The sequence below is a fragment of the Magnolia sinica genome, chromosome 14 (genome assembly GCF_029962835.1).
Source record: "Magnolia sinica isolate HGM2019 chromosome 14, MsV1, whole genome shotgun sequence".
NCBI lineage: Eukaryota > Viridiplantae > Streptophyta > Magnoliopsida > Magnoliales > Magnoliaceae > Magnolia > Magnolia sinica.
In genome coordinates, this window is record NC_080586.1 from 18437043 (window position 1) to 18458357 (window position 21315).

At 37.2% G+C, this 21315-nt stretch overlaps 1 protein-coding gene across 3 annotated transcripts; it reads left to right on the plus strand.

The window, feature by feature from the left end:
* The first annotated feature begins 2645 nt into the window (after window positions 1–2645).
* LOC131225853 (luminal-binding protein 4-like) lies at window positions 2646–7677 on the plus strand. 3 transcript variants are annotated; one of them, XR_009161592.1, is made up of 3 exons: window positions 2646–2941; window positions 6750–6798; window positions 7203–7677. XR_009161592.1 is itself a non-coding variant. In XM_058221451.1 (3 exons), the coding sequence occupies exons 1-3, from the start codon at window positions 5189–5191 to the stop codon at window positions 7256–7258; spliced, it is 252 nt and encodes an 83-aa protein (XP_058077434.1). In that variant the 5' UTR covers window positions 5141–5188; the 3' UTR covers window positions 7259–7677. The 3 variants fall into 3 exon arrangements, 2 of the variants coding, with proteins under 2 accessions (XP_058077434.1, XP_058077433.1); XM_058221451.1 differs by lacking the exon at window positions 2646–2941 and adding an exon at window positions 5141–5335; XM_058221450.1 differs by lacking the exons at window positions 2646–2941; window positions 6750–6798 and adding an exon at window positions 5142–5335.
* Window positions 7678–21315: the final 13638 nt, after the last annotated feature.

Here is a 21315-nt window from a genome sequence, read left to right on the forward strand (position 1 = left end):
AAATTGGGTCGAAATCCAACGGATAGATTGCTCAAAATCATTGCGCGAGACGACTCAAATTTCATAAAAACTTATTAAATTCCAACCGTTCTCACACTCTTCACTCCGAGCTCAATCAAATCGACCTGAACATCACATGGACTTGATTTTCGAGGTGATGGTCAAGCCCAACTCGGTGGCCGCATAACTTAAGATCATCACTATCGGACTTTCGAGCACGGTCCAAGTCCGATCTAGATCTTCCAAAAATTCTCCAGATCAATGAGATTTCAGAGTAATGTAGCGCTAACTAATCTACAAGTTTTGAGCCATGCAGATACAATTTAAAGTGATTGATGCAAATTTCACAAGCAATCGAGTATATCGCTAATTACCCCAAAAACAACTACTTAAGGAAAGATTGGCACAAAAATTCCAAGGTCGTTACAGGTTTAGGTTTGGGTTTTCAAGTTTAGGTTTAGGTTTAGGTTAGGGAGTTGAGATTACATTTAAGTTCTAGGTTTAGGTTTAGGTTATAGGTTACAGGTTTAGGTTTATGTTTAAGTTAAGGTTTAGGTTTAGGCTTAGGTTTAGGTTATAGGTTTAGGTTGTAGTTATATGTTTTGGGATTTGAGAATAGGTTTAGGTTATAGGTTAAGGGTATGGTCCCTGCAAATACAGATATAAACACGGCTTGCTCCAATTGGCCAGGCCCTTCCAATGCTGTCCATATGAAATGGACAGATTCATCATAGTTATAACAGTGGTTCCCATCTTCCAGGGATCCTCGCTCAACATCCGGATAGCTCCGACGCACATCCGGGTTTGCTCCATCAATTTCGATTAAATACATAAACATGGCCTGTCTAAATGGCCAGGCCACTCCAATGCTGTCCATAAGAAATGGACAGCTTTATTCCCACCTTCCAGGAACCCCCGCTCAACATCCGGATAGCTCCGATGCACATCCAGGTTTGCTTCATCAATTTCGAGCTAATACATTTAAAAACAACATAATTATATCTAAAAGTATCTGGATACCTGGGGAAGGCCTCCCATATTCGTATTGTTGGTTGCTCCATCAATCGACCAACACTTTCTATTGCTACCTGTACTCTGAAACCAACACAAATATAACTGGGAAACAATATAAGGAATAAGAAAAAATAGCAACTCTATAGCTATGATGTAACATATGATGAATGTTTCAACGGAATTATTTTAACAATGGAACTGATATGATTCAATTGATTCATAAACATGGACAAAAAGTGAAAAGATAACATTTATATATGAGACTGCAATTCAGAGCTCTAAAAGGAGCTGCAAAGATTGGTGTTAAAAGAATCACCGGTTCATCAAAAATTGATGCATCCCATTCAAGCCTAGGGTTCAGCAATGACACCTACAACAGAGAATAAGAAGTGGGCCAATCAAATTGTTGTTAGCACTGTTGTATTAAAGAAATATGGAAGAAAAGGACACAACTCACCTTGACGCCCTTCTCCCTCCTCCTTTACCCAGGCTTGGGGCAATGCAAGAAGTTACATTAGCGAAGTTAAAAAAGGGCTTAAGCTCCATTTGGTTTAAGAAAAAAAATTATATTCATAAAAATTTATGTGATGACCAAATGGAGCCCAAGACTTATAACACTAAAAGGTATAATAGGAACTCTTACACTACAAATATGATGACCAAGTGACCACCTGTAAAAAGAAAAGAAGTGTACATGTTGGTGCCAAAAGGATGGAGAACATATATAAATACTTACCAATCACATTCCATTCTAGCTCCAGATGGAATGTTGAATATGCACGAAAATCATCTAAGCAGAAGCCAAGATCATCCACAAATGAAGGTTAGCAAGATATTGAATATTAAATTAGAGAATGATTGAAAGATCAAAGCAAAACTGTAGTTTGAAAGGTACTTCCTCGCTGTGATTTCAAGTAAATAATAAATTCATTTGTTCATCCAAACACAAACTTAGTAAATTAAGGTACTTGTAATTTCATCATACCCAGCTTTTTTTTTTCTTGATTTCAAGTGAATACCATTAACTTTTGTCATTTCCTTGATTAAAAAAAGGACAAAGGATGCAGACCACGTTACTCTTTTGCTATGGATATAAACCTTAGCTATAATTACTATGGTTTTAATCCGTAGCTAAAAAGTTAACACACTATTAATAATTAATGGTGTTGTAAGGGGCTCTATGGGGCCTAAAAATATATATATATTCTATCTAAGCCATCCATATATTTGAAAATATTACTTTAGAGCATGAAATCAAAAATCAACTAGATCGAAGGCTCAAGTGGACCACACGGTATGAAACATGGATATTAAATCACATTTGTTTATTATGGTGTGGTCCACTTAGGCCTTCAATCTACCTTAAATTTGATATTATAACCTAAAATAATTTAATAAAATTATTGGCCGGAATGGATATACCAAATATATCATGGTGGGCCCCACAGAGCCCCTGTCAGGACCGTCCATAGTCCGTTCGTGGGACGATGCCCAAATTTGGGCGCGCGCTGAAAACAAAGTCGCGCTCAAAAAGGGTTATCTCCCTGTCTCTTATTTTAACAATGGAACTGATATGATTCAATTGATTCATAAACATGGACAAAAAGTGAAAAGATTCAATTGATTCATTCTCCTCCCTCTCTCTCTAATGCATCAGCCATGAAGAACACACACGCCTGTGAAGCTCCTCTTCTCTCTCTTTCCATTGCAGAGGGACGGAGATGGATTCACGATGATGTCTGCGTGGATGGGTTCGGCAATCACGGGCTACAATGGTGGTCACTGGAGATGAGAGACAGAGAAGACGAGGGTCGCATTTGGATCTGTTCAATCTGGTGGGCCGCATTTGGATCTGATTAGATCGAACGGATTTGCTGAAAAAAAAAAAAAAAAGAAGAAGAAAAAAAGACTTAGAGATGCTAGCTGGGTCAGTTTCTTCTATTCCTTTTCTGCTTTTGGTTCATTCTCTTTGTTAAAATTATTTGTTTGCTTCTTATTTTGGTTTCTAGACCTGGAATTGTTGCTTATGGGCAGTGATGTGATTTTCCTATAAATTTCTAGAAATTTATCTGCTGTTCATGAGCACACACCCATTGGAACGTTTGCTATTCCGACATGAGTACCAGCCATTGCAATTTCATGCCACCACATGTTCCAATTTGGGTCTTCTACTCTTCTCTTTTTGTAGATGTCTATAGTTGGGTCCTTCTAACATGGGCCATGTGTTTAGAAATAATCTGATGGCTTAAGAAAAGTTGGGAGCAATCCATCTATTTCGCTGTTAGGGGCCTACCTGATGACTGGATCAACTTGATTTGTTGGCTATTTTATTTACATGATATGACTTGCCTAGTGGATGGCTTGGATCTCAGACCTGTGTACCATGTTGGCACATCTGATGGCATGAAGACAAGATGCCTTATATCAGTGTATTGTAATTAGCAAACCTGGCTTTTGTGAATATATTTACATGGTGTTTTAGATCCATTGATAATTTAGCAGTGAAGATGGGATTGATCCATTGATATCTGCCCGCGACCATTTCGAGTTTCATTGCTTCTTGCTCTCCCAAGGTATTTGAAAGATTTATAGCAAGAAATCAGCATTACCTGAGGGTGCATTCAGATGCTTAGTTGCAGAGAATGACAATGGTTTGATATTTGATTCATTAAAGTGGAAACGACCAATGTGCAGCTAGCTCCACTCCATTCATAAGAAGGGACTTCCACAAACTGAAACTGAGTCATTTGTTTTCCAATATTAAGCACCTGGAATTAAAATAAGTTATTTTTCCTCTATATGAATTAAATTCCTCATTGAGTCATTGTGAATTAAATTATTATTTTTTCCTCTATATTGGATTTCAAGTAGTTTAGCTCACTTGAGCATCCAAACATGCCTTGAACTTATTATCATCATTATTTCTGAGGTTGGACTAAGTATTTCACTCTTGCTTACATCCTTGTTCTGTTTACTTTTTGCTTAATAAAATTTCACTTTTCAAAAAAAAAAAAAAAAAAACCTTTTCAGGCTAGTGTAGAACTTGCTGTGCATTTTTAGGCTCAATTGGGGTTAGCTGATTGTGATAAGGCTTGGTGGGTTGATATGGAGGAACTAAAAAGTTTAGATACACTACGAACAAACACTGAAGGGGATTGTTATTAAGTGGACATTTTTCATCACAAATCGTTGTTGATGATGGACTCCCTTTGTTGTAATCTTTGTTTTCTGTTTTAAAGAAATTCCATCTTATGCTTCCATACCCTTCATGTGTTTTCGTGTCTATACTTTTACTATATTTCGAAAAAGGAAAAAGAACTACTTAACAAACAGTGTCTAGAAATTGCTAAGTCAAGCCAACTCAATTAAGCATCGGGTCATGGGGTAACTTGGTTTTTCACAAACCCAAGAAAAAAAAAATCCTAATTAGGTATTGAAAGGCCTATCAAACAGTTGATTAAATTTGAGAAACTTGATTTTAGCGGAATCTTCTTCTCCTGATTTTTCTTATAGAAGTTCTCAACTGAGTTTTGGGTCGACTTGGATTGAGGACAACTCAGGCCATCATCAAGTTTGAGTAAGGTCCCAATTTTTTTAATATTTCGAACAATGACACTGTCTCATGATTCTATGAGAATGATTTTTTTTAATAGGCTTACTCATGATTCTTGATACTGATTCTTTATAGGATCACTACTTATGAATTCATATATGCGGATGTAATGATAATTTTCTAACTTTGCTTTGAGGATACCCTTCTCCTTTGTTTTATCGTGCTGGGTCCAACTATCCATTTCGCTGATTTTTATAGTAGGCTCCAGAAGCTGAAATTGGTCATTTATGCATCTCTTTCTATCTATATATTCTTTAATTGATTGGTTTGATGAAAATCAGGGTGATTTGAATGGTGCTGGTGCTTACACAAACTATAGGTGAGTTTTGGCAAAAACTCCTAACCTCACTATCTAGATTAGATAATGGCCCGCTGGGCATGAGAATGTTGCCTATCCATTCATCTTTTTCACAGAACTAGCAGAAAGTTCTCTTAACACATCCATCCAATCTTCTTCTCTCCTCTCTCTCTCTCTCTCTCTCTCTCTCTCTCTCTCTCTCTCTCTCTCTCTCTCTCTCTCTTATTTATTATTATTATTTTTTATCTGTCAACACCAAGTCGATGAGAGATGGAGGAATTAATGTGATCAAGAAAGCCATCGAGAAGCTGGGCCTGCGACACAAGGAACACATTTATGCATATAGAGAGGGCAATGAAAGAAGATTGACAGGTCGTCATGAAACTGCAGATATCCTCACATTTTCTTGGGTAAGGAAAATAAGTGGGTTTTTTTTTTTTTTTACTTGTAATATGAATACACAAATATTGGGAAAAACTAGCTTAGCCATTTTGTTTTCTTTTCGTTTTTCTCCAAATCCAAATAACTCGATTAAGGTCGAGTGGTTATCAAAATTTTCAAATGGTTTTGCTGTCATACAACACACACACTCAATACTGGACTTTAAACATTATTCATATCTCATCCAAAATCTTCATGGAACTTTAATTAGGTCAATCTAGGATTATTAGATTGGTGTGGTTCTTTGTGTGTGGCCAAACAGATAAACGGTCCAGATCCCATAAATGTGAGTGCTTGTTAACTAACTTAGACATTGATGTTTATAGCACCAGGTCACACACATCAATGCTGGTACGCATGGGACACCTGAGCCATGTATCAGGTGGAACCAATATTGTATTTCATTTCAGGATGTAACTATTTTTATTCAGTCACTTATCTTACATTCTCTTGTGGGTTATATAGCTCTTATGTAGCCCACTCTGATTCTAGAAAGTTGTTTGAAACAAGAACAATCTCACATGGGATGTGTATGATTGTAGATACCTGCTCGGACTACCTATAGTCTTCACTCCCCTGTCTCCATTCAAAGTCTATATAAGGATAAATTTGAAATGTTACCTGAGCATCCGAGTATCTGACTCAGGCACTCCAGCCTTTTGAAGGATTGGAACTCCTTGGTTTTATGTATGGATTCTATGTAATGTCTGGAGAATTACATAAGTCTCTGTTTGTTAGACACCTAAAAATGAGTTTTATCTAAAAGGTGTCTGACATGATTACTTCTCATATAGCATTTCTTACTGTGGTGTTTCTTTCTAAAGTTAGTTTGGAGTGGTATTATTTAAGTTAGTTCATAATCGATATATCTGATTGAGATGCTTTTGTCTGTTGCATCTTCTATCGTAGAATCCAAACACGCGCAAAGGCTGTTTCCACCTCAATGTCATCAAGCTATTGTTGGACCTAACTTTATAGGGACGACTGTCTTTCTCGTCTCTGGTCGGTGGGTTTCTCTTGTCTCCGACCGTACAGTGGATGAACTATCAATGGGTGACACTTGTGCTTGTTGCACAGGATTTTATGGGTAAAAGGCCTCATAATAGGGAATTGATTTGGGTTTGTTTTGGATTTTTGGGTTTTTAATTCCAATTGCATAATCCAATGCAATAGTTTCATTTAGGGTTTTTTTTTTTTTTCACAATGCAATAGTATCTTGGGGCATCCTATCCACTCAACAAGATGGGCCACATGTATTGCTACCATCTTTTTATTTCCGCAGCTATGCCAGTTCTGAAATTTCTTATTGTGATTGGTGTTGGGTCATATCTCACATTTGAACAATGTGAGTTTGTAACTAACTTCTGTTTTCTCCTATTGCAGAACTGGTTAGCCAATGGATGTGGCAGTCTAGGCTCATGTTTCTTCACAAGTAAGCATGTCTTCTTTTCACCATTGCTACTTTAGAACGATACATACCTGTATCATTTGATAGTCTGTCTGTTTATAGTCTCCAGTTTTCAGCACTTGCTCAGTTGCAGGTTTCATCAAAATGGTTGGTTGAAGTTTCAGCTTTCTCATTTATAAAGGTCACAAATCAGGACTAGTCATCATCCCTTATTGTCAAACAACGATAGTTTCTTATGATTTACGATCTGATTTTTGATCTGACTATTAAATATTTTTTTGGAACATTGGACATATAAACTCTGTTTTGAGTTCGACTCTTATGATATATGTGATTATCTATGTGATTTACTCTTATGATCTTGAACATCTACTCATTTGATTTTCCTTATGTGCTCTCCACCATATTTTAACAATGCTCAAAGACAGGCTACCAAGGATGCTGGTGTTATTGCTGGAATGAATGTAGCCAGGATAATCAATGAACCAATAGCCGCAGCCATTGCCTATGGTTTGGAGAAGAAAGGTGGGGAGAAAAACATCCTTGTGTTTGACCTTGGTGGTGGGACATTCGATGTCAGTATCTTGACAATTGATAATGGGATTTTTGAGGTTCTAACCACAAATGGAGACCCATCTTGGAGGTAGGACCCTCACTATTTTCCATTGGTTTTCTAGTTTAGTGGATTGAGAATCATTGAATAAAAAACAGTTCAGCAGTCTCCATTTCTCATTAGTGAATGCAACTTGATATAAATCACAAAGATAAAGTCATACCAGTCAGGGAGGCTAATCATTGATTTTTCTTGCACCTTCGTAAACACAAGTTCTGAGAGAACCTGGCCTTGTATGACCAGATGAAAACACAATCAATAAGTCAGCCCCTTTATCCAAATTGATATATAAGACATGCAAGCAATCAAAAATCATGTAGAATTTTAATATGAAGTTCCATAAAGAGGCAATGATATGCTAGTGATATGTAATGGAATTGCCAGTGATATGCAAGAATGTGGCTGTAGGAAAAATGGGGTGTTTGCTAGTGATATGCAATGGAATTGCTTCAAGGTTCAGGTATATTTAATATGCATTGGAGCTTGTATATGGTTGGATGCCACTCAGATCTTGGATTTATCTGGAAACCTATTTTCTGGAAAAATTCCGTCCGACATTGGGGTTTTTAGTAACTTGCAGCTGTTGAATATGTCTGGGAATTCTCTTGTGGGTGTGGTTCCAGTGAGCATTGGGGAATTGAAGGCAATGAAGATGGCTCGACAACGAGGATGGAAAGAAGGGACTGCTAGAATCTCGATGTTGAGAAGAGAACTTCAGGAAATGTAAGAATCAGATTCCAAGAAAAAATATAATTGCAAATGGTCTTCATGTTCCGGCACTACGTGCTTTGGCAGTCATTGAAAAGGAGTCAAGCCGACCAAATTCTTGTTGGGCCGTGCTTCAAAAAAGGCTTGAGGTTGTCTACACATGTTTTTGGTCGTGGATCCGTCTGATTGCTACATCATTTGGATAGATCGACTGGGTCATGGTTGCATTTGTCCTATTGGAATCTGATTCATTGTTATTCAGTTAGAAGCTTGATGCAGCTTATTTATGCATATGTGTTTCAGATTATAAGATCTTTTTGCTTATTCCTCCATAAGGAGTAAGGACACTCATTTCAAGCAATGGTTGCATCTAGGTAGCTTGATTTTACAGTAGAATATGGAACATAATATTTGCCTTTTGATTGACTGGTTTTTATTTTACTCCATGAACAATGTATTTGCTAGACGCATCTAAATGTGAACTAGTTGAAAAAAATAATAAAAAAAAAAATAAAATTACACAAAAAAAGTTGTTTGGAAGCTGATATTTAAACCCAATTGATTTGCATACACCTGTTCTCCATTTTGGGAATTGGAAAGCTACTCGTGTTTATTTTCTTGCTGTTTAGTCCCGATTCCTCTCTCTCTCTCTCTCTCTCTCTCTCTCTCTCTCTCTCTCTCTCTCTCAAATTCTATTTTTTAATTACTGTTTTGCATTGTACGAGGGATGATGATTCGGAGGAGCTAGAGAAACGCAATGTATTGTTGATGGGTCCAACTGGCTCAGGTATGGCCTCTGCTTTATAAAGGCATGGAAGTGTTGGTTGTCTGCTAATTCATTTATCAATCACATTATTCTTGGTGCTTGCCTTAAGGATCTGTGGATTTTTGCCTTCACGTGGACTGAGGTTCATGATCTTGCTTACATACTGTAATATTAATTGTAAGGACATGGAAGACATTGCTTGCAAAAACATTAGCTCATTTTGTGAATGTGCCATTTGTCATTGCAGATGCAACAACGTTCACACAGGCAAGTTCATTTCTCATTTTCTCATTAGCTTCGTACATCTACAAAATCACTCTTTCAACTGTTTGTTGGCATTCTGATTTTTGTAGGATTGCATTTTATATGGTTTTGACTCATTGTTGCGAACTCAGCTGGTTGACTTGGGACTCACCCAAATCAACTCAGAACAGCCATATTCTGAGTTAACTTTCATTTGCATTGACTTGGTATTACTTGGCTGGATCATGTCAACAGAACTCAGCTGTCATTCAGTTTTCTACTTGAATATCCAGGGCTGAGGCACAGCACGTTGCACGACTTGCCCTGGTATTTTAGTGACTAGGCCTGGTTATTTTGGTGACTTGGCCACATTGCAGCTCTCTCTCTCTCTCTCTCTCTCTCTCTCTCACTGCCTTGTGCATTCTTGTGGGACCTTCTTTGTGTACATGTGCCAGATCCTTTCGGTTCATTAGGCAGGGCGCATTATTCATACATGTAAGCCTATTTGGACCATCAATATGATGTGCTCTTTGTTGATGGCTGACGCATATAAATGCTACCAGATTGGAAGATCATAGTAGTCCACTCTTTTGGTCAACAATCTAAATCTCAAAAGTCATGGGCCATACATTTATGGAATCTAAGAGGCAAGTGAGTTTGGATTTCTTTTTTCATTGATTCAGTATCTCTTGGATTACTTTATCTGGATTAGACTACTGTGTTTTTTTAATTTATTGGATGGCTAATTAAGTTATATTTTTCTTTTCTTTTTCTTTTTCTGTTAGCTTGTCTTGTAATTAATTAAAACTTTACATATGTTTTACATGGTTATTGCTGTGTTTATAACTCTCGTAAATGGTAACATGCCTACCCAGGTGAAAGATTTGGATGTAGAACTTGAAAGTACTAAGCAGAAAAATAAACAAAACCTGCAACAAGCCATCTTAATTGAAAGGGAAAGAGTTACTCAAATGTAGTGGGATATGGAAGAACTTCATAGGAAGTATTTGGAGTTGGAGTCGAAGCTAAAGTTCAAACAGGTTCCTTTTTTGTAATTCTTATGATAGGTTGAGCAAAGTCAAGTATTGTTTATTTAAAAATGTGAATGTGGGATGCATTGTATGATTTGATTGCTATTTGTAATAAATGCATCATTTTTTTTCCTGATTGCATTTTATGTCCTATTTTTATCAACGTTAAGCTTAGATGGAAACAACAGGTTTTTGCAATGGAAATAGGCACCATTATTATAATTTATTTTTTAAAATTTTAAAAAATAGCTACAGATTTTAGCCGTAGCTATTGTTCTGAAAACCATAGCTATTACTATCTACTGCTACAGTAATCTATTGCCGTAGGTGTATTTCGCTACAGATGTTATAGCTACGCCCTTTATCCGTAGCTATTGATATCTATTGCTACGGATTTAATCTGTAGGAGTAACCACAATTCGCTACAGAAATTATCGCTACGGCTTTTGTCCGTAACGACTGATCTCTATCGCTACGGATTGAATCCGTAGCTATTGGTTTTTGGACCTTTAGCTACACCACCAATAGTTACGGATGTGCTACAGACTATATCCATAGCAAAAAGCCTTTAGCTACAGTTTTTGTCTGTAGCCTTTGCCCCTTTTTCTTGTAGTGATACCATTAACTTTTGTCATTTCCTTGATTGAACTGAATTCATATGTTCTTCTACCAAACGTAGACTTAGAAAATTAAGGTACTTGCAATATCATCAGTTTTGCAACTTCTACTTCTTTCGTTTTTGGGAATACTCAGACAAGGCATGGTGCTAGAGACACAGGCACTCAAAAATTGTACACGTCTTACATAAACTCAAGTTAAACCAACTAAATCGTGGAATCTACTGTCGCTAAGTCACAGTCCCAAAATCAAATTGGTTGAGCAATCCTAACCTCTGATTCGTGGAGAACATTATATAGGAAACTGTTGGAAAATAGTACTCAGAAACCTTTTGAATACTAAGAGCAGGCAATGACTGATGCTCTAGTCACTCCGTCTTTATGAAAAGTTTTGGCTACTTCATATGCCTCTTGGAAAATCAAATCCTCAAATTTCACATTAAATGAGGCGATTAAAATAAGTAAATCACTAGACTAAAATTTGAAAAAGTTCAAACTGAAATAAGACAGACTCGTGTTATGTGAGCATAAAACAAAGCAATAAACTGTACTTGCCGGATTTGCTCTAGTTCATAGTATTTACAACACATTTTAATAACCTTGACAGATGCATCGAGAGATATGCGATGTCCAATCGATATGAATATTGGTTTTGAAGAACCTTGAGTAAATCGCATTGCCTGCACAAATTTTGTAATTCAAAACAAAATCATATGATGTAGAGGTAACTAGCCTAAGTTGAATTCTCTTATCACTCCCCATATGCGCCCAGAGTTCCCAATCAAAGTGATCAGATCCTTGGCATGATGTTCTCACTTTCCACATATTTTTATCAATATTGGATGATGACAACCAATCACTAACTTTAAATTACCCTAGAAAGTTTGTTTTTTTATTTTTTTAAGAAAGGACATTTCTACTCTTTTTTTTTTTTACTTTTTTCTGAAAAATGGGTATGGTTCAATTTTCACAGACAATACATCAACTAAAAATACAAAGAAATTGAAAAGACCCTAAATGTGTCTAGTGAGTACCAAATGATAAAGAAATAAATGAAAATCTTTTTTAGATTGAAGCATTTTATTTTTAACAAGGCACTTTCATCAAGTGAGATGCAGCCATTTAAGTTTTGTACACCAACAAAAAGATTTTAAGTAAAAAGAACCTTCATTTATGGCATGATTGTGTAAAAGAAGTCAAAAATTCTTTTTGATTCTAACATGAATAGGTGGCAGACATGCCAACACATCAGATTTTCAATCCATGCCAAAAGGATCAACATAAAAAGATACAACCATAGCAAACAGTGAGCTGATCAAACACCATTTAGTACTTTTTGTAACAATTTTGGTGTGTGAATGTAGGTTCATTCATCTATTTTTCTTTTCCTAGGCCTAACCCAACCTCAAGAGGATCCAACCCATAACCCGAGCCAACCTGAATTCCTTGATACTCAACCCAAATACATGGGATTGTTCAAAATCGGACCTAACATGACAGAAACTTGCTCAACATGAACCCAACACGATTTCAAATTGGGTTGGTGTTTTAGATGGATGGTAACAACTAAATGATTTTTGCACAGTTGGTTATGTTTGGTTTGTATAAGGCTGGTCATGGGCCTGATGAGCATTGAATCCCTTGAAGCATAGAAAATATGCCTGACCTGTAGCCCATAAAATGAGAGAAGACCACAAATGAAAGGACTAAGAAAGGGTGGAAATCAATCAGTATATTGAAATGAACAATCATACAGCTCAATATGTGGCAATAGGAGCATTGTATTTTTTTTTTTCACTTTTAGCCGTCTAATAAATGTCTACCAATCCAATATTCAGATAAACAAAGAAGTTTTATTTTTCGTGCGATTATAAATCTACACCGGATTACACAATTTGAATAGTTTAATTTGACTATGTATGGAATTTCTAAGTACCTGCATATCAACCATCACACTCTGCCAGAGTATCAAAGTTTTTACTAAAAAAACAAAAAGCTACATTTTCTAGCTTTATTATTAACAAAACTCATAAAAAAAATGAATCTCTCATTACTTTCTATATAAACACCCAAACCAATTGTCATAACCAGGTGCAATAGCAAATAAATCATCATCATTACAATGAAAATTTCCCATATTTTGTAGCATTTTGCATACAGGAGCTAGTCAGTACTAGGACATTCCATTGTTGGACACGAAGCCCTGCGAAAAGGTTTATATACAAACATTATTCAAAAGCAAAGAGCTAGAACATGGTAAGCTGTTGCTCATTCAACATAACACGGCATGCATGGAAGCAGTTCAAAAATCACACTGATCTGATGATCTTAACCACCTGATTTCACATGATGAATTTGGAATGCTAAATGTGTTCTTTCAACAGCCCATTCAATGGCATTTGACAGTTAGGATTATCTGGTAAGTGTGATTTACGAATATGCTCCATCCATGGTCTAGTTCCCAAATCAAAATACAACTTTACCATGAGAATCAAAGGAAAAATCATTAGAGACCAAAATCATTGAAAATCACCAAAACCCATTGCAAAATCAGCAGCAAAACACTCAAACAGATCAATGGCCTCTCACAAATCACATAGGCAACACCATCCCCAATTCAAAACTATGCATGTCACCAGGAAAACATGAAACCCAATTAAAGTTTCATAATAATCACCAACTGAGTTTTGCCCTGATTGGATCCAAGCTTTCCATCAGGCCCACTACTCTGATTCTCAAATCCCTAAATCTGTAAGCCCTAAAATCCCTAAAATCTGTAAGCCCTAAAATCTCCAAATCTATAAGCCCTAAAATCCCCAAATCTGTAAGCCCTAAAATCTCCAAATCTGTAAGCCCTAAAATCCCCAAATCTATAAGCCCTAAAATCCCCAAATCTGTAAGCCCTAAAATCCCCAAATCTGTAAGACCTAAAATCCCCAAATCGAAAGGGGAAGTGAGATAGACAAAGATAAAGGAAGAGAGATCGAGAGAGAGTACCTTCGATTTGACAATAGCTGTTGTTGATGGAGGTTGGGCGGTCATGCATTGGGACTTGATCCGCTACTACCGCCGATGGGGAAGACTATGGACATCGTCAGTGGATGATGGGTTAGGCTTTGGAGTAGAAAGAGGAGGGCGAGAGAGAGAGAGAGAGAGAGAGAGAGAGAGAGAGAGAGGAGAGGGGGACGCGGATAAGCTACTGACAGGTTGAGAGAGGGGGACGCCGATTAGCTATTGACAGGTTGAGAGAGAGAGAGAGAGAGAGAGGGAGGAAGGGAGAAGAGGAGGGCGAGAGAGAGAGGAGAGGGGGACGAGGATTAGCTACCGACGAGAGAGAGAGAGAGAGAGAGAGAGAGAGAGAGAGAGCAGATTGCAGAGAGGGAGAGGGAGGGAGGGAGAGATTTAGGGATTTGGGGTCGTGGGCGCGCGCAGGACGGATTGGCTACTCCCCCTGAAACCAGCCCCGTGGCCGGTGTTCGGTGGTCTGTGGGCCCCACCATGATGTATGTGTTTCATCCAATCCGTTCATCCATTTTTAAAGATCATTTTAGGCTTTTATCTTAAAAATAAGAGGATATAAATCTTAGGTGGACCACACCACAAGAAAACAATAGTGATTGGATATCCATCATTTAAATCCTCTTAAGGCCCATTGTACTGTTTATCTGACATCTAATCTGTTGATTTGGTCATAAAGGCCCAGATGAAGGGAAAAAACAAAGATCAGCTTGATCCAATACTTTTATGGCTCCCAAAAAGTTTTTAATGGTCGACATTCATTCAACACTTTTTCCTGTAATGTGGTCCACTCGAGATTGGGATATAACTCATTTTTTTGTAATATTATAAAATGATCTATAAAAATAGATGGACGGCATGGATGAAACACATACATCATGGTGGGGCCCACAGACCACCGAACACAAAAGTTGAGAGGGGTTACCCTCCATTAAAACATTCATAATTATTTTTTGGGCTCACGTTCACAAATCTAGCCCATCCATTATGTGTGTGCCACTTGGATGAGGGGTCATACCAAGTTTCAGACGCATCCAAATTTCAGGTGGGGCCCCACCAAGTGCTTTTATATGTTTTAGGCATGTCTTCACATGATTATATATATATATATATATATATATATATATATATATATATATATATATATATATATATATATATATATATATATATAATATTTTAAAAATATAAAAACTTATGATGTATTTGTTATATCCACACCATCCGTCCATTTTGAGATATCATTTTAAGTCACGAGCCAAAGAATGAGACAGATAAAAATCTGTAGTGGACCCCACCACAGAAAACAACGGGAGGGTGATTCCCACCGTTGAAACTATCCTAAGGCCCATCGTAATGTTTATTTGAAATCCAACTGGTTCAAAAGTAATAAAAAAGAAAAAATGGTCGTGGGGCCATGCATCATGGTGGGGCCCACACAGCACCAACCACCAGCCAATGGATGGTGTAGGGGGAGTAGCCAATCTGTTCCCCTTATTTGTGGTGTGGTCCATTTAATCTTTGAATATGATTCATTTTTTAGATAATTCTGTAAAATGATCTCGAAAAATGGATGAACGATGTGTGTTAATCCCAACTTTTCGGTAAATCCAAAACTCAAGTGGACCATGCTACATAAAACAGTGTGGAATAATGATTTCCACCGTTGATACCTTCCTTAGGCCCACAGTAATGTTTATTTGCCATCCAACATGTTCATAATATCAAAAAGATATGAATGAAGGGAAAACACAAAAACATCAGCTTGATCCAAAACTTCTATCAAATGCACGGTGTTGATGTTCGATACACATCATGTTGGGCCCCACAAAACTTACTAACATTAATTCTTAAAATCTCAGGGTGTCAATAAGTTGGGTCACAATTTTGACTAGAATATTTAACCCATTTTACATGTCTGGTCCACTCACTCTATTTTACTTATCATTACTCTCAATTTGACTAGTTACTTGCCCCGATCATGATACATATAAGAAAGATATTGGACAAACAAGATTGATCAACAATTTGAGTGAATTTTGATTTAAACATCTGAAGTTATTACTCTTTAATCTAGACTGATCAGATTGTCCAAAAACGGTTAAAGGTTGTTCATAATATCAAAAATATATGAATGAATACAAAACACAAATATCAGCTTGATCCAAAACTTCTATGGCCTCCAAGAAATTTTAAATGGTAGAGGTTCAATCACACTATTTCCTGTGGTGTGGTCCACTTGAGCTTTCGATATGCTTCCTTTTTGTTCTTTATACCTCAAATTATTTGTTAACATAGATGAATGGAGTGGATAAAATAAATAAACAACAGTGGACCCCATAGAGTTTACTCTGGTAAGAGTAATGAGTAACTCACCTAAATGTAGTAGAGAAGGGTTTCCTTAAAACATTCATAATCATATATTGGGCCTGCCTAACTGTGATTCAAATATCCAACCCACTCATTATATGTGTCCCACTTGGATGAGGAATCAGACCAAGTTTCAACGGCATCCATGTCTGTATTAACTTACAAACAGATTGGATCTCAAATAAACATCGCGACGAGCCCTAAGAAGGTTTCAATAGTGGGTGTCACTATATATCCCACTCTTTTCTATGGTGGGTCCACTTGAACTTTGGATCTGCCCCGTCAATCAGATGCACCATTCCATGGTGGGCCACGAGCTTAAAAATAAAGTCAATCCATGACTTGGGTGGGCCACACCACATACTATAGTTGAGAGGGTTACCCTCCCATTAAAACATTCATAATCATTTATTGGGCCCACCTAGATGTGGTTCATAGATCCAGCCCATTCATTATGTGTGTCCCACTTGGATGAGGAGTCAAACCAAGTTTCATACACATCCAAAACTCATGTGGGCCCCACCAAATGCTTTTATATGATTTAGGGATGTCTTCGCACAGTTTTAGATGCTACGGCCCACCTGAGTTTCATATACGACTGATTTTTGGACTTAAAGGGGGCACATCAAATGCATGGTGTTGATGTTCTACACACATCATGGTGGGGCGCACACAGATTGACCTCATGGGAAGTTCCCATGAAGTGACCGTATAGTACCATTTCACTATTTAGGTAACTCCTTCATGGGTGTTACTCTAACCGTGTAGGGCCCACCTTGATATATTTTATGTATATCGACACCGTCCATATATTTTTCCATCATATTTTAGGATGTGATTTCAAATCACAAGAACTCAATAATCTCAGGTAGGTCATACCAATCAAAACAATGATGAATAACTATTAAAAACCTTTTGAAGGCAACAAAAGTTTTGGATCAATTTGATCTTTGTAGTTTACTTTCATCTAGATCTTCTTTACATTATTAACAAGTTGGATTGCAAATAAACATTAATAAAACCTTATGATGGGCTCTTTATAATTTTTAATGGCGAGGTACTATATTATCATTCTTTCTAGTGGTGTGGTCCACTTAAGATTTAAATCTACACAATTTTTTATACCCGGCCCAAAAATGGGTTGGAGAAACATAGGGGCAGTAAGGATATACAACACATCATCAAAATCTCACTTTTGTTATCTAACTTTTCAATTTTTCTTGTCAAAATAAAAAAATCTAGTTTTCTTTTTTAAAATATATATTTTTTTACAATTTGTCAATTTTTTCATAATTTTGTTTAATTTCTTAAATTTTCGTTTTCAAAATATCATTTTTTTAATCTCACTTTTGTTATATAACTTTTCAATTTTTTTTGTCAAAATGCAAAATCTAGTTTTCTTTTTTAAAAAATATTTTTTTTTTTCAATTTGTCAATTTTTTCACAATTTTATTTAATTTTTTAAATTTTCTTTTTCAAAATATCATTTTTTTATCGAATTTTTTTCAAAATTATCAACATTATTCAAAGTTCTTAATTTTGTTTTTTCAAAATCTAGATTTTTATAAAATTATAGTTTTTTTTTCAAAATTTAAATTTTTCTTAAACATTGTTAATTATTTTTCTAAGCTTCTCAACTATTTTTTTTTCGAAATTCCTAAATTTTTTGAGCTTGGTAGTGGACCTGAGCATTAGAGACAGTTTAGGAGGACCGTCTCTAATAGAGACGGTCTTTGACAGTCTCTAATAGAGGCGGTTTAGGACCGTCTCTAATAGAGATGGTCTTTGACGAGGCTAAAAGACGGTTAAGGACACAGTCTCGGATTACAAGTAAAAGATGGCCAATGACTGTCTTAGAAGACTGCATATAAGACGGTCAAGGACCGTCTTTAATGCGGACGGCCAATGACCGTCTCAAATGACCGCATATAAGACGGTCAATACTGTCTTAAATGATTTTTGGACGTTTAAATTTTTAAGACAATATTAAGGACGGTCAGGGGCCGTCTAAAATTTTAGAGACGGTTTACGGCCGTCTCTAAAGTGTCTTTAAACCAAGCAATTTTAGAGACGGTTCAGAACCGTCTCGAAATCCGTCCTTTTTTTTTCCATTTTTCACGTATTGGTAGGGCTTGGGGTGGAAGTAGCGCATCTACGAGGGTTACTGCAGCCCTTGCATGGTCAACTGACTCTCCCGGTGGAAAGCTTCCATTCTCTCAGAAAGATAATGAATTCTTGTATCACCATCCACATGATTAATTTTGATTCATGCCTTCTTTGTTTGCCATCGGCCCGAGGGGAATCATCGTTCTAATACCAATTGACGCAGGGATGAACGGGATGAGGTCGATCACCGTCTTCCTCAAGGATAACTACTTTGAATCCACTAAATTTCTCTGGACTCCTCACATAGACTTCTCGAAGGCATGAGGAAAAAGCAAGATAATGGAATTAGTATTCATGAAAATTCATAAATTGATTGATAAATAATAAAAACAAATTTACAACCCTTTAAATGAGGATATCAAGCTTTAGAAGAAGTTTCAGAATTAAACTACAACTAAAACTCCCTAAAATTCGTAACTTATTATATATAAATAGTAAATTTACTATTTATAGTAAGGGTCATATGTGACTCCACCATGTTATTCTTCTTATTTTTCTAAACACTTTTCATGTTGTACACAACTCTTAAAGCCTAGCAGATGAAGAGTTATAATCAAACTAAAACTTACTATAAATAGTAAAAACACAAATAAAATTGATTTTCAACTGTCGATGTTATGGAATCTCACAAATCCCAGGGTTGGTTGGCTAAAGCAGCTTGTCCTATCCTAAAATCGTATATGGTACATCAAGTAACTCATTCAGGTTAGCGAGATATGCCTGTTTTAAGGTTCTGACGGTCTTGATGACTTCTACTTCCGATCGGGCCTTCTTTGATCCATCTTGAATATGAAAGTGCCCTCGACCCGCTCTACATAACCGGTATTTTCAGATTCATTCAGATACATGGAGTGTTGATTTCTCTAGAAAACTGTTTGGTTGCCCAATGCTATTTGTTATTTTTAGAAATCAGTAGTCTTTATAGTCCTAGTGAATGTATTAGGCAGGGGCAGTAGTGTCTTTTGTAATCACTAGTTAAACCTACAAATTGGAGTGTTGTGATCGTGTTGCTGTATCAGGAAAAGCAGCAAGTGATTCTCATTACAGCAGTGGCTAGCAGTCTACAGCAAGTCTTGATTTTCAGGCCATGGATAAACACCATGACGCCCTCATGATGAACAACTTGGATAAAGCCGAGAGCACTCAAAGCCCTCAACTGGAACAGATTCAGAAGATCAAGCTACAGATAAGGTTAGCAATGGGGACAGGGACCCAAACTTGGTTCGAGGGCTGGACCCGGGCTTAAAATTTAGTGGGCCACCATTGTAGAAAAGAAAGGATACTTTAAAGACACTTATAGGCGACTGTCATTCAACATAAAAGAGTAGTTTAAAGACAGATACAGATGGAATAGAACTCAATAACAACAATTACATGTATCCGAAGGCATGTGCATTCCCATGTGTTAGAATTATGTGGGACCACTGAGATGTTTGTTTGACAACGGAGCCATCCATGAGATGCCCAGTCATGTTATCTAGGCACTTAAAAATCAAACTAATCCAGGACTCAGGTGGGCCACACCATGGGAAACAATCAGAAGCCACAGGGAGGGGGATGCCCACCATAGAAATTTCCAAGGTGTGTGTGGGGCCCCGAGTCCTCTGGCCATTCCTCTGGCTATGTGGATTGGCCTGATTTTTGGGATGTATGGTGAACCCGATATGGCGCACCTGATGCGTGATATGTACTCTATACACCTATCACGGCAGGCCCTATAGAAGCTCGAACATGCTGCTTTAGAAGGCTATTGGCTGTCGGATAAAGGGGAAATCGGATTGCGTACTGAGTTACTCAATAAGCACTTATCGTATGAGTAAACTCCGTTGGGGCCACCGTGAATGTATGTGGTCTATCCACGCCGTCATCCGTTTTTTACATCTTATTTTAGGGGTTGAGCTCAAAATTTAAGCATACCCAAAGATCAGGTGGACCATACCATAGGAAACAGTTGGAATAATGATTTCCAGCGTTGAGACCTTTCTTTGACCCACGGTGATGTTTATTTCTCATCAAACCTGTTCATAAATCACAAAGATATGGATGAATGGAAAAAACAAATACAATCTTGATCCAAAACTTCTGTGGTCGCCGAGAAAATTTCAACGGTATATGTTCAATTCACACTGTTTCTTGTGATGTGGTCTATTTGAGGTTTTAATATACTTCCTTGTTAGGCTCATGCCATAAAATTATATGATAAAATGGATGGACGGAGTGGATAAAATACATAAATCACGACAGTACACAATCTGCTTCCGATAAAGGGTAATCAAAATCGGATTGCGTACTGAGTTACTCAGTATGCTCATATCGTACTGAGTAAACTCAGGCCCACCTTGAATGTATGTAGTCAATCCATACCGTTCATCCGTTTTTCCATCTAATTTAAGGGGTTGAGCCCGAAATTGAAGCACATCCGAAGATCAATTGGATCATACCACTGGAAACAGTGGGGATAATGATTTCCACCATTCAAACCATTCTAGGCCCCACAATGATGTTTATTTGCCATCCAACCTCTTTAGAAGATCATAAAAACATGGATGAAGGTAAAACACAAATATAAGCTTGATCCAAAACTTCGGTGGCCTCCAAGAATTTTTCAACAATAGACGTTCAATTCAACTATTTCCTATGGTGTGGTCCATTGGATATGCCTAATTTTTGGCCTCAAGACCTAAAATTAACTTTTAAAATGGATGGGCGGAGAAGATAAAATACATATATCATGGTGGACCTCACAAAGTTTCTCAGTATGCTAACCATACTGAGTTACTACGCTTCCTACTTATCAAGGGTGGCAATGGGTGGGCCTGGCATTGGTTCCTGCCCAGATTTGAAGGACGCGGATTAGATACTGATAAGGTGAGTAGCCAAATGGCTACTGAAGTTACGTCACCGAGTTATGTGGACCCCACCATGATGCATGTGTTGTATCCATACCATCCATCCATTTGGAGAGATCGTTTTATGGCATTAGAAAAAGAATGAGATAGATCTAAAGTT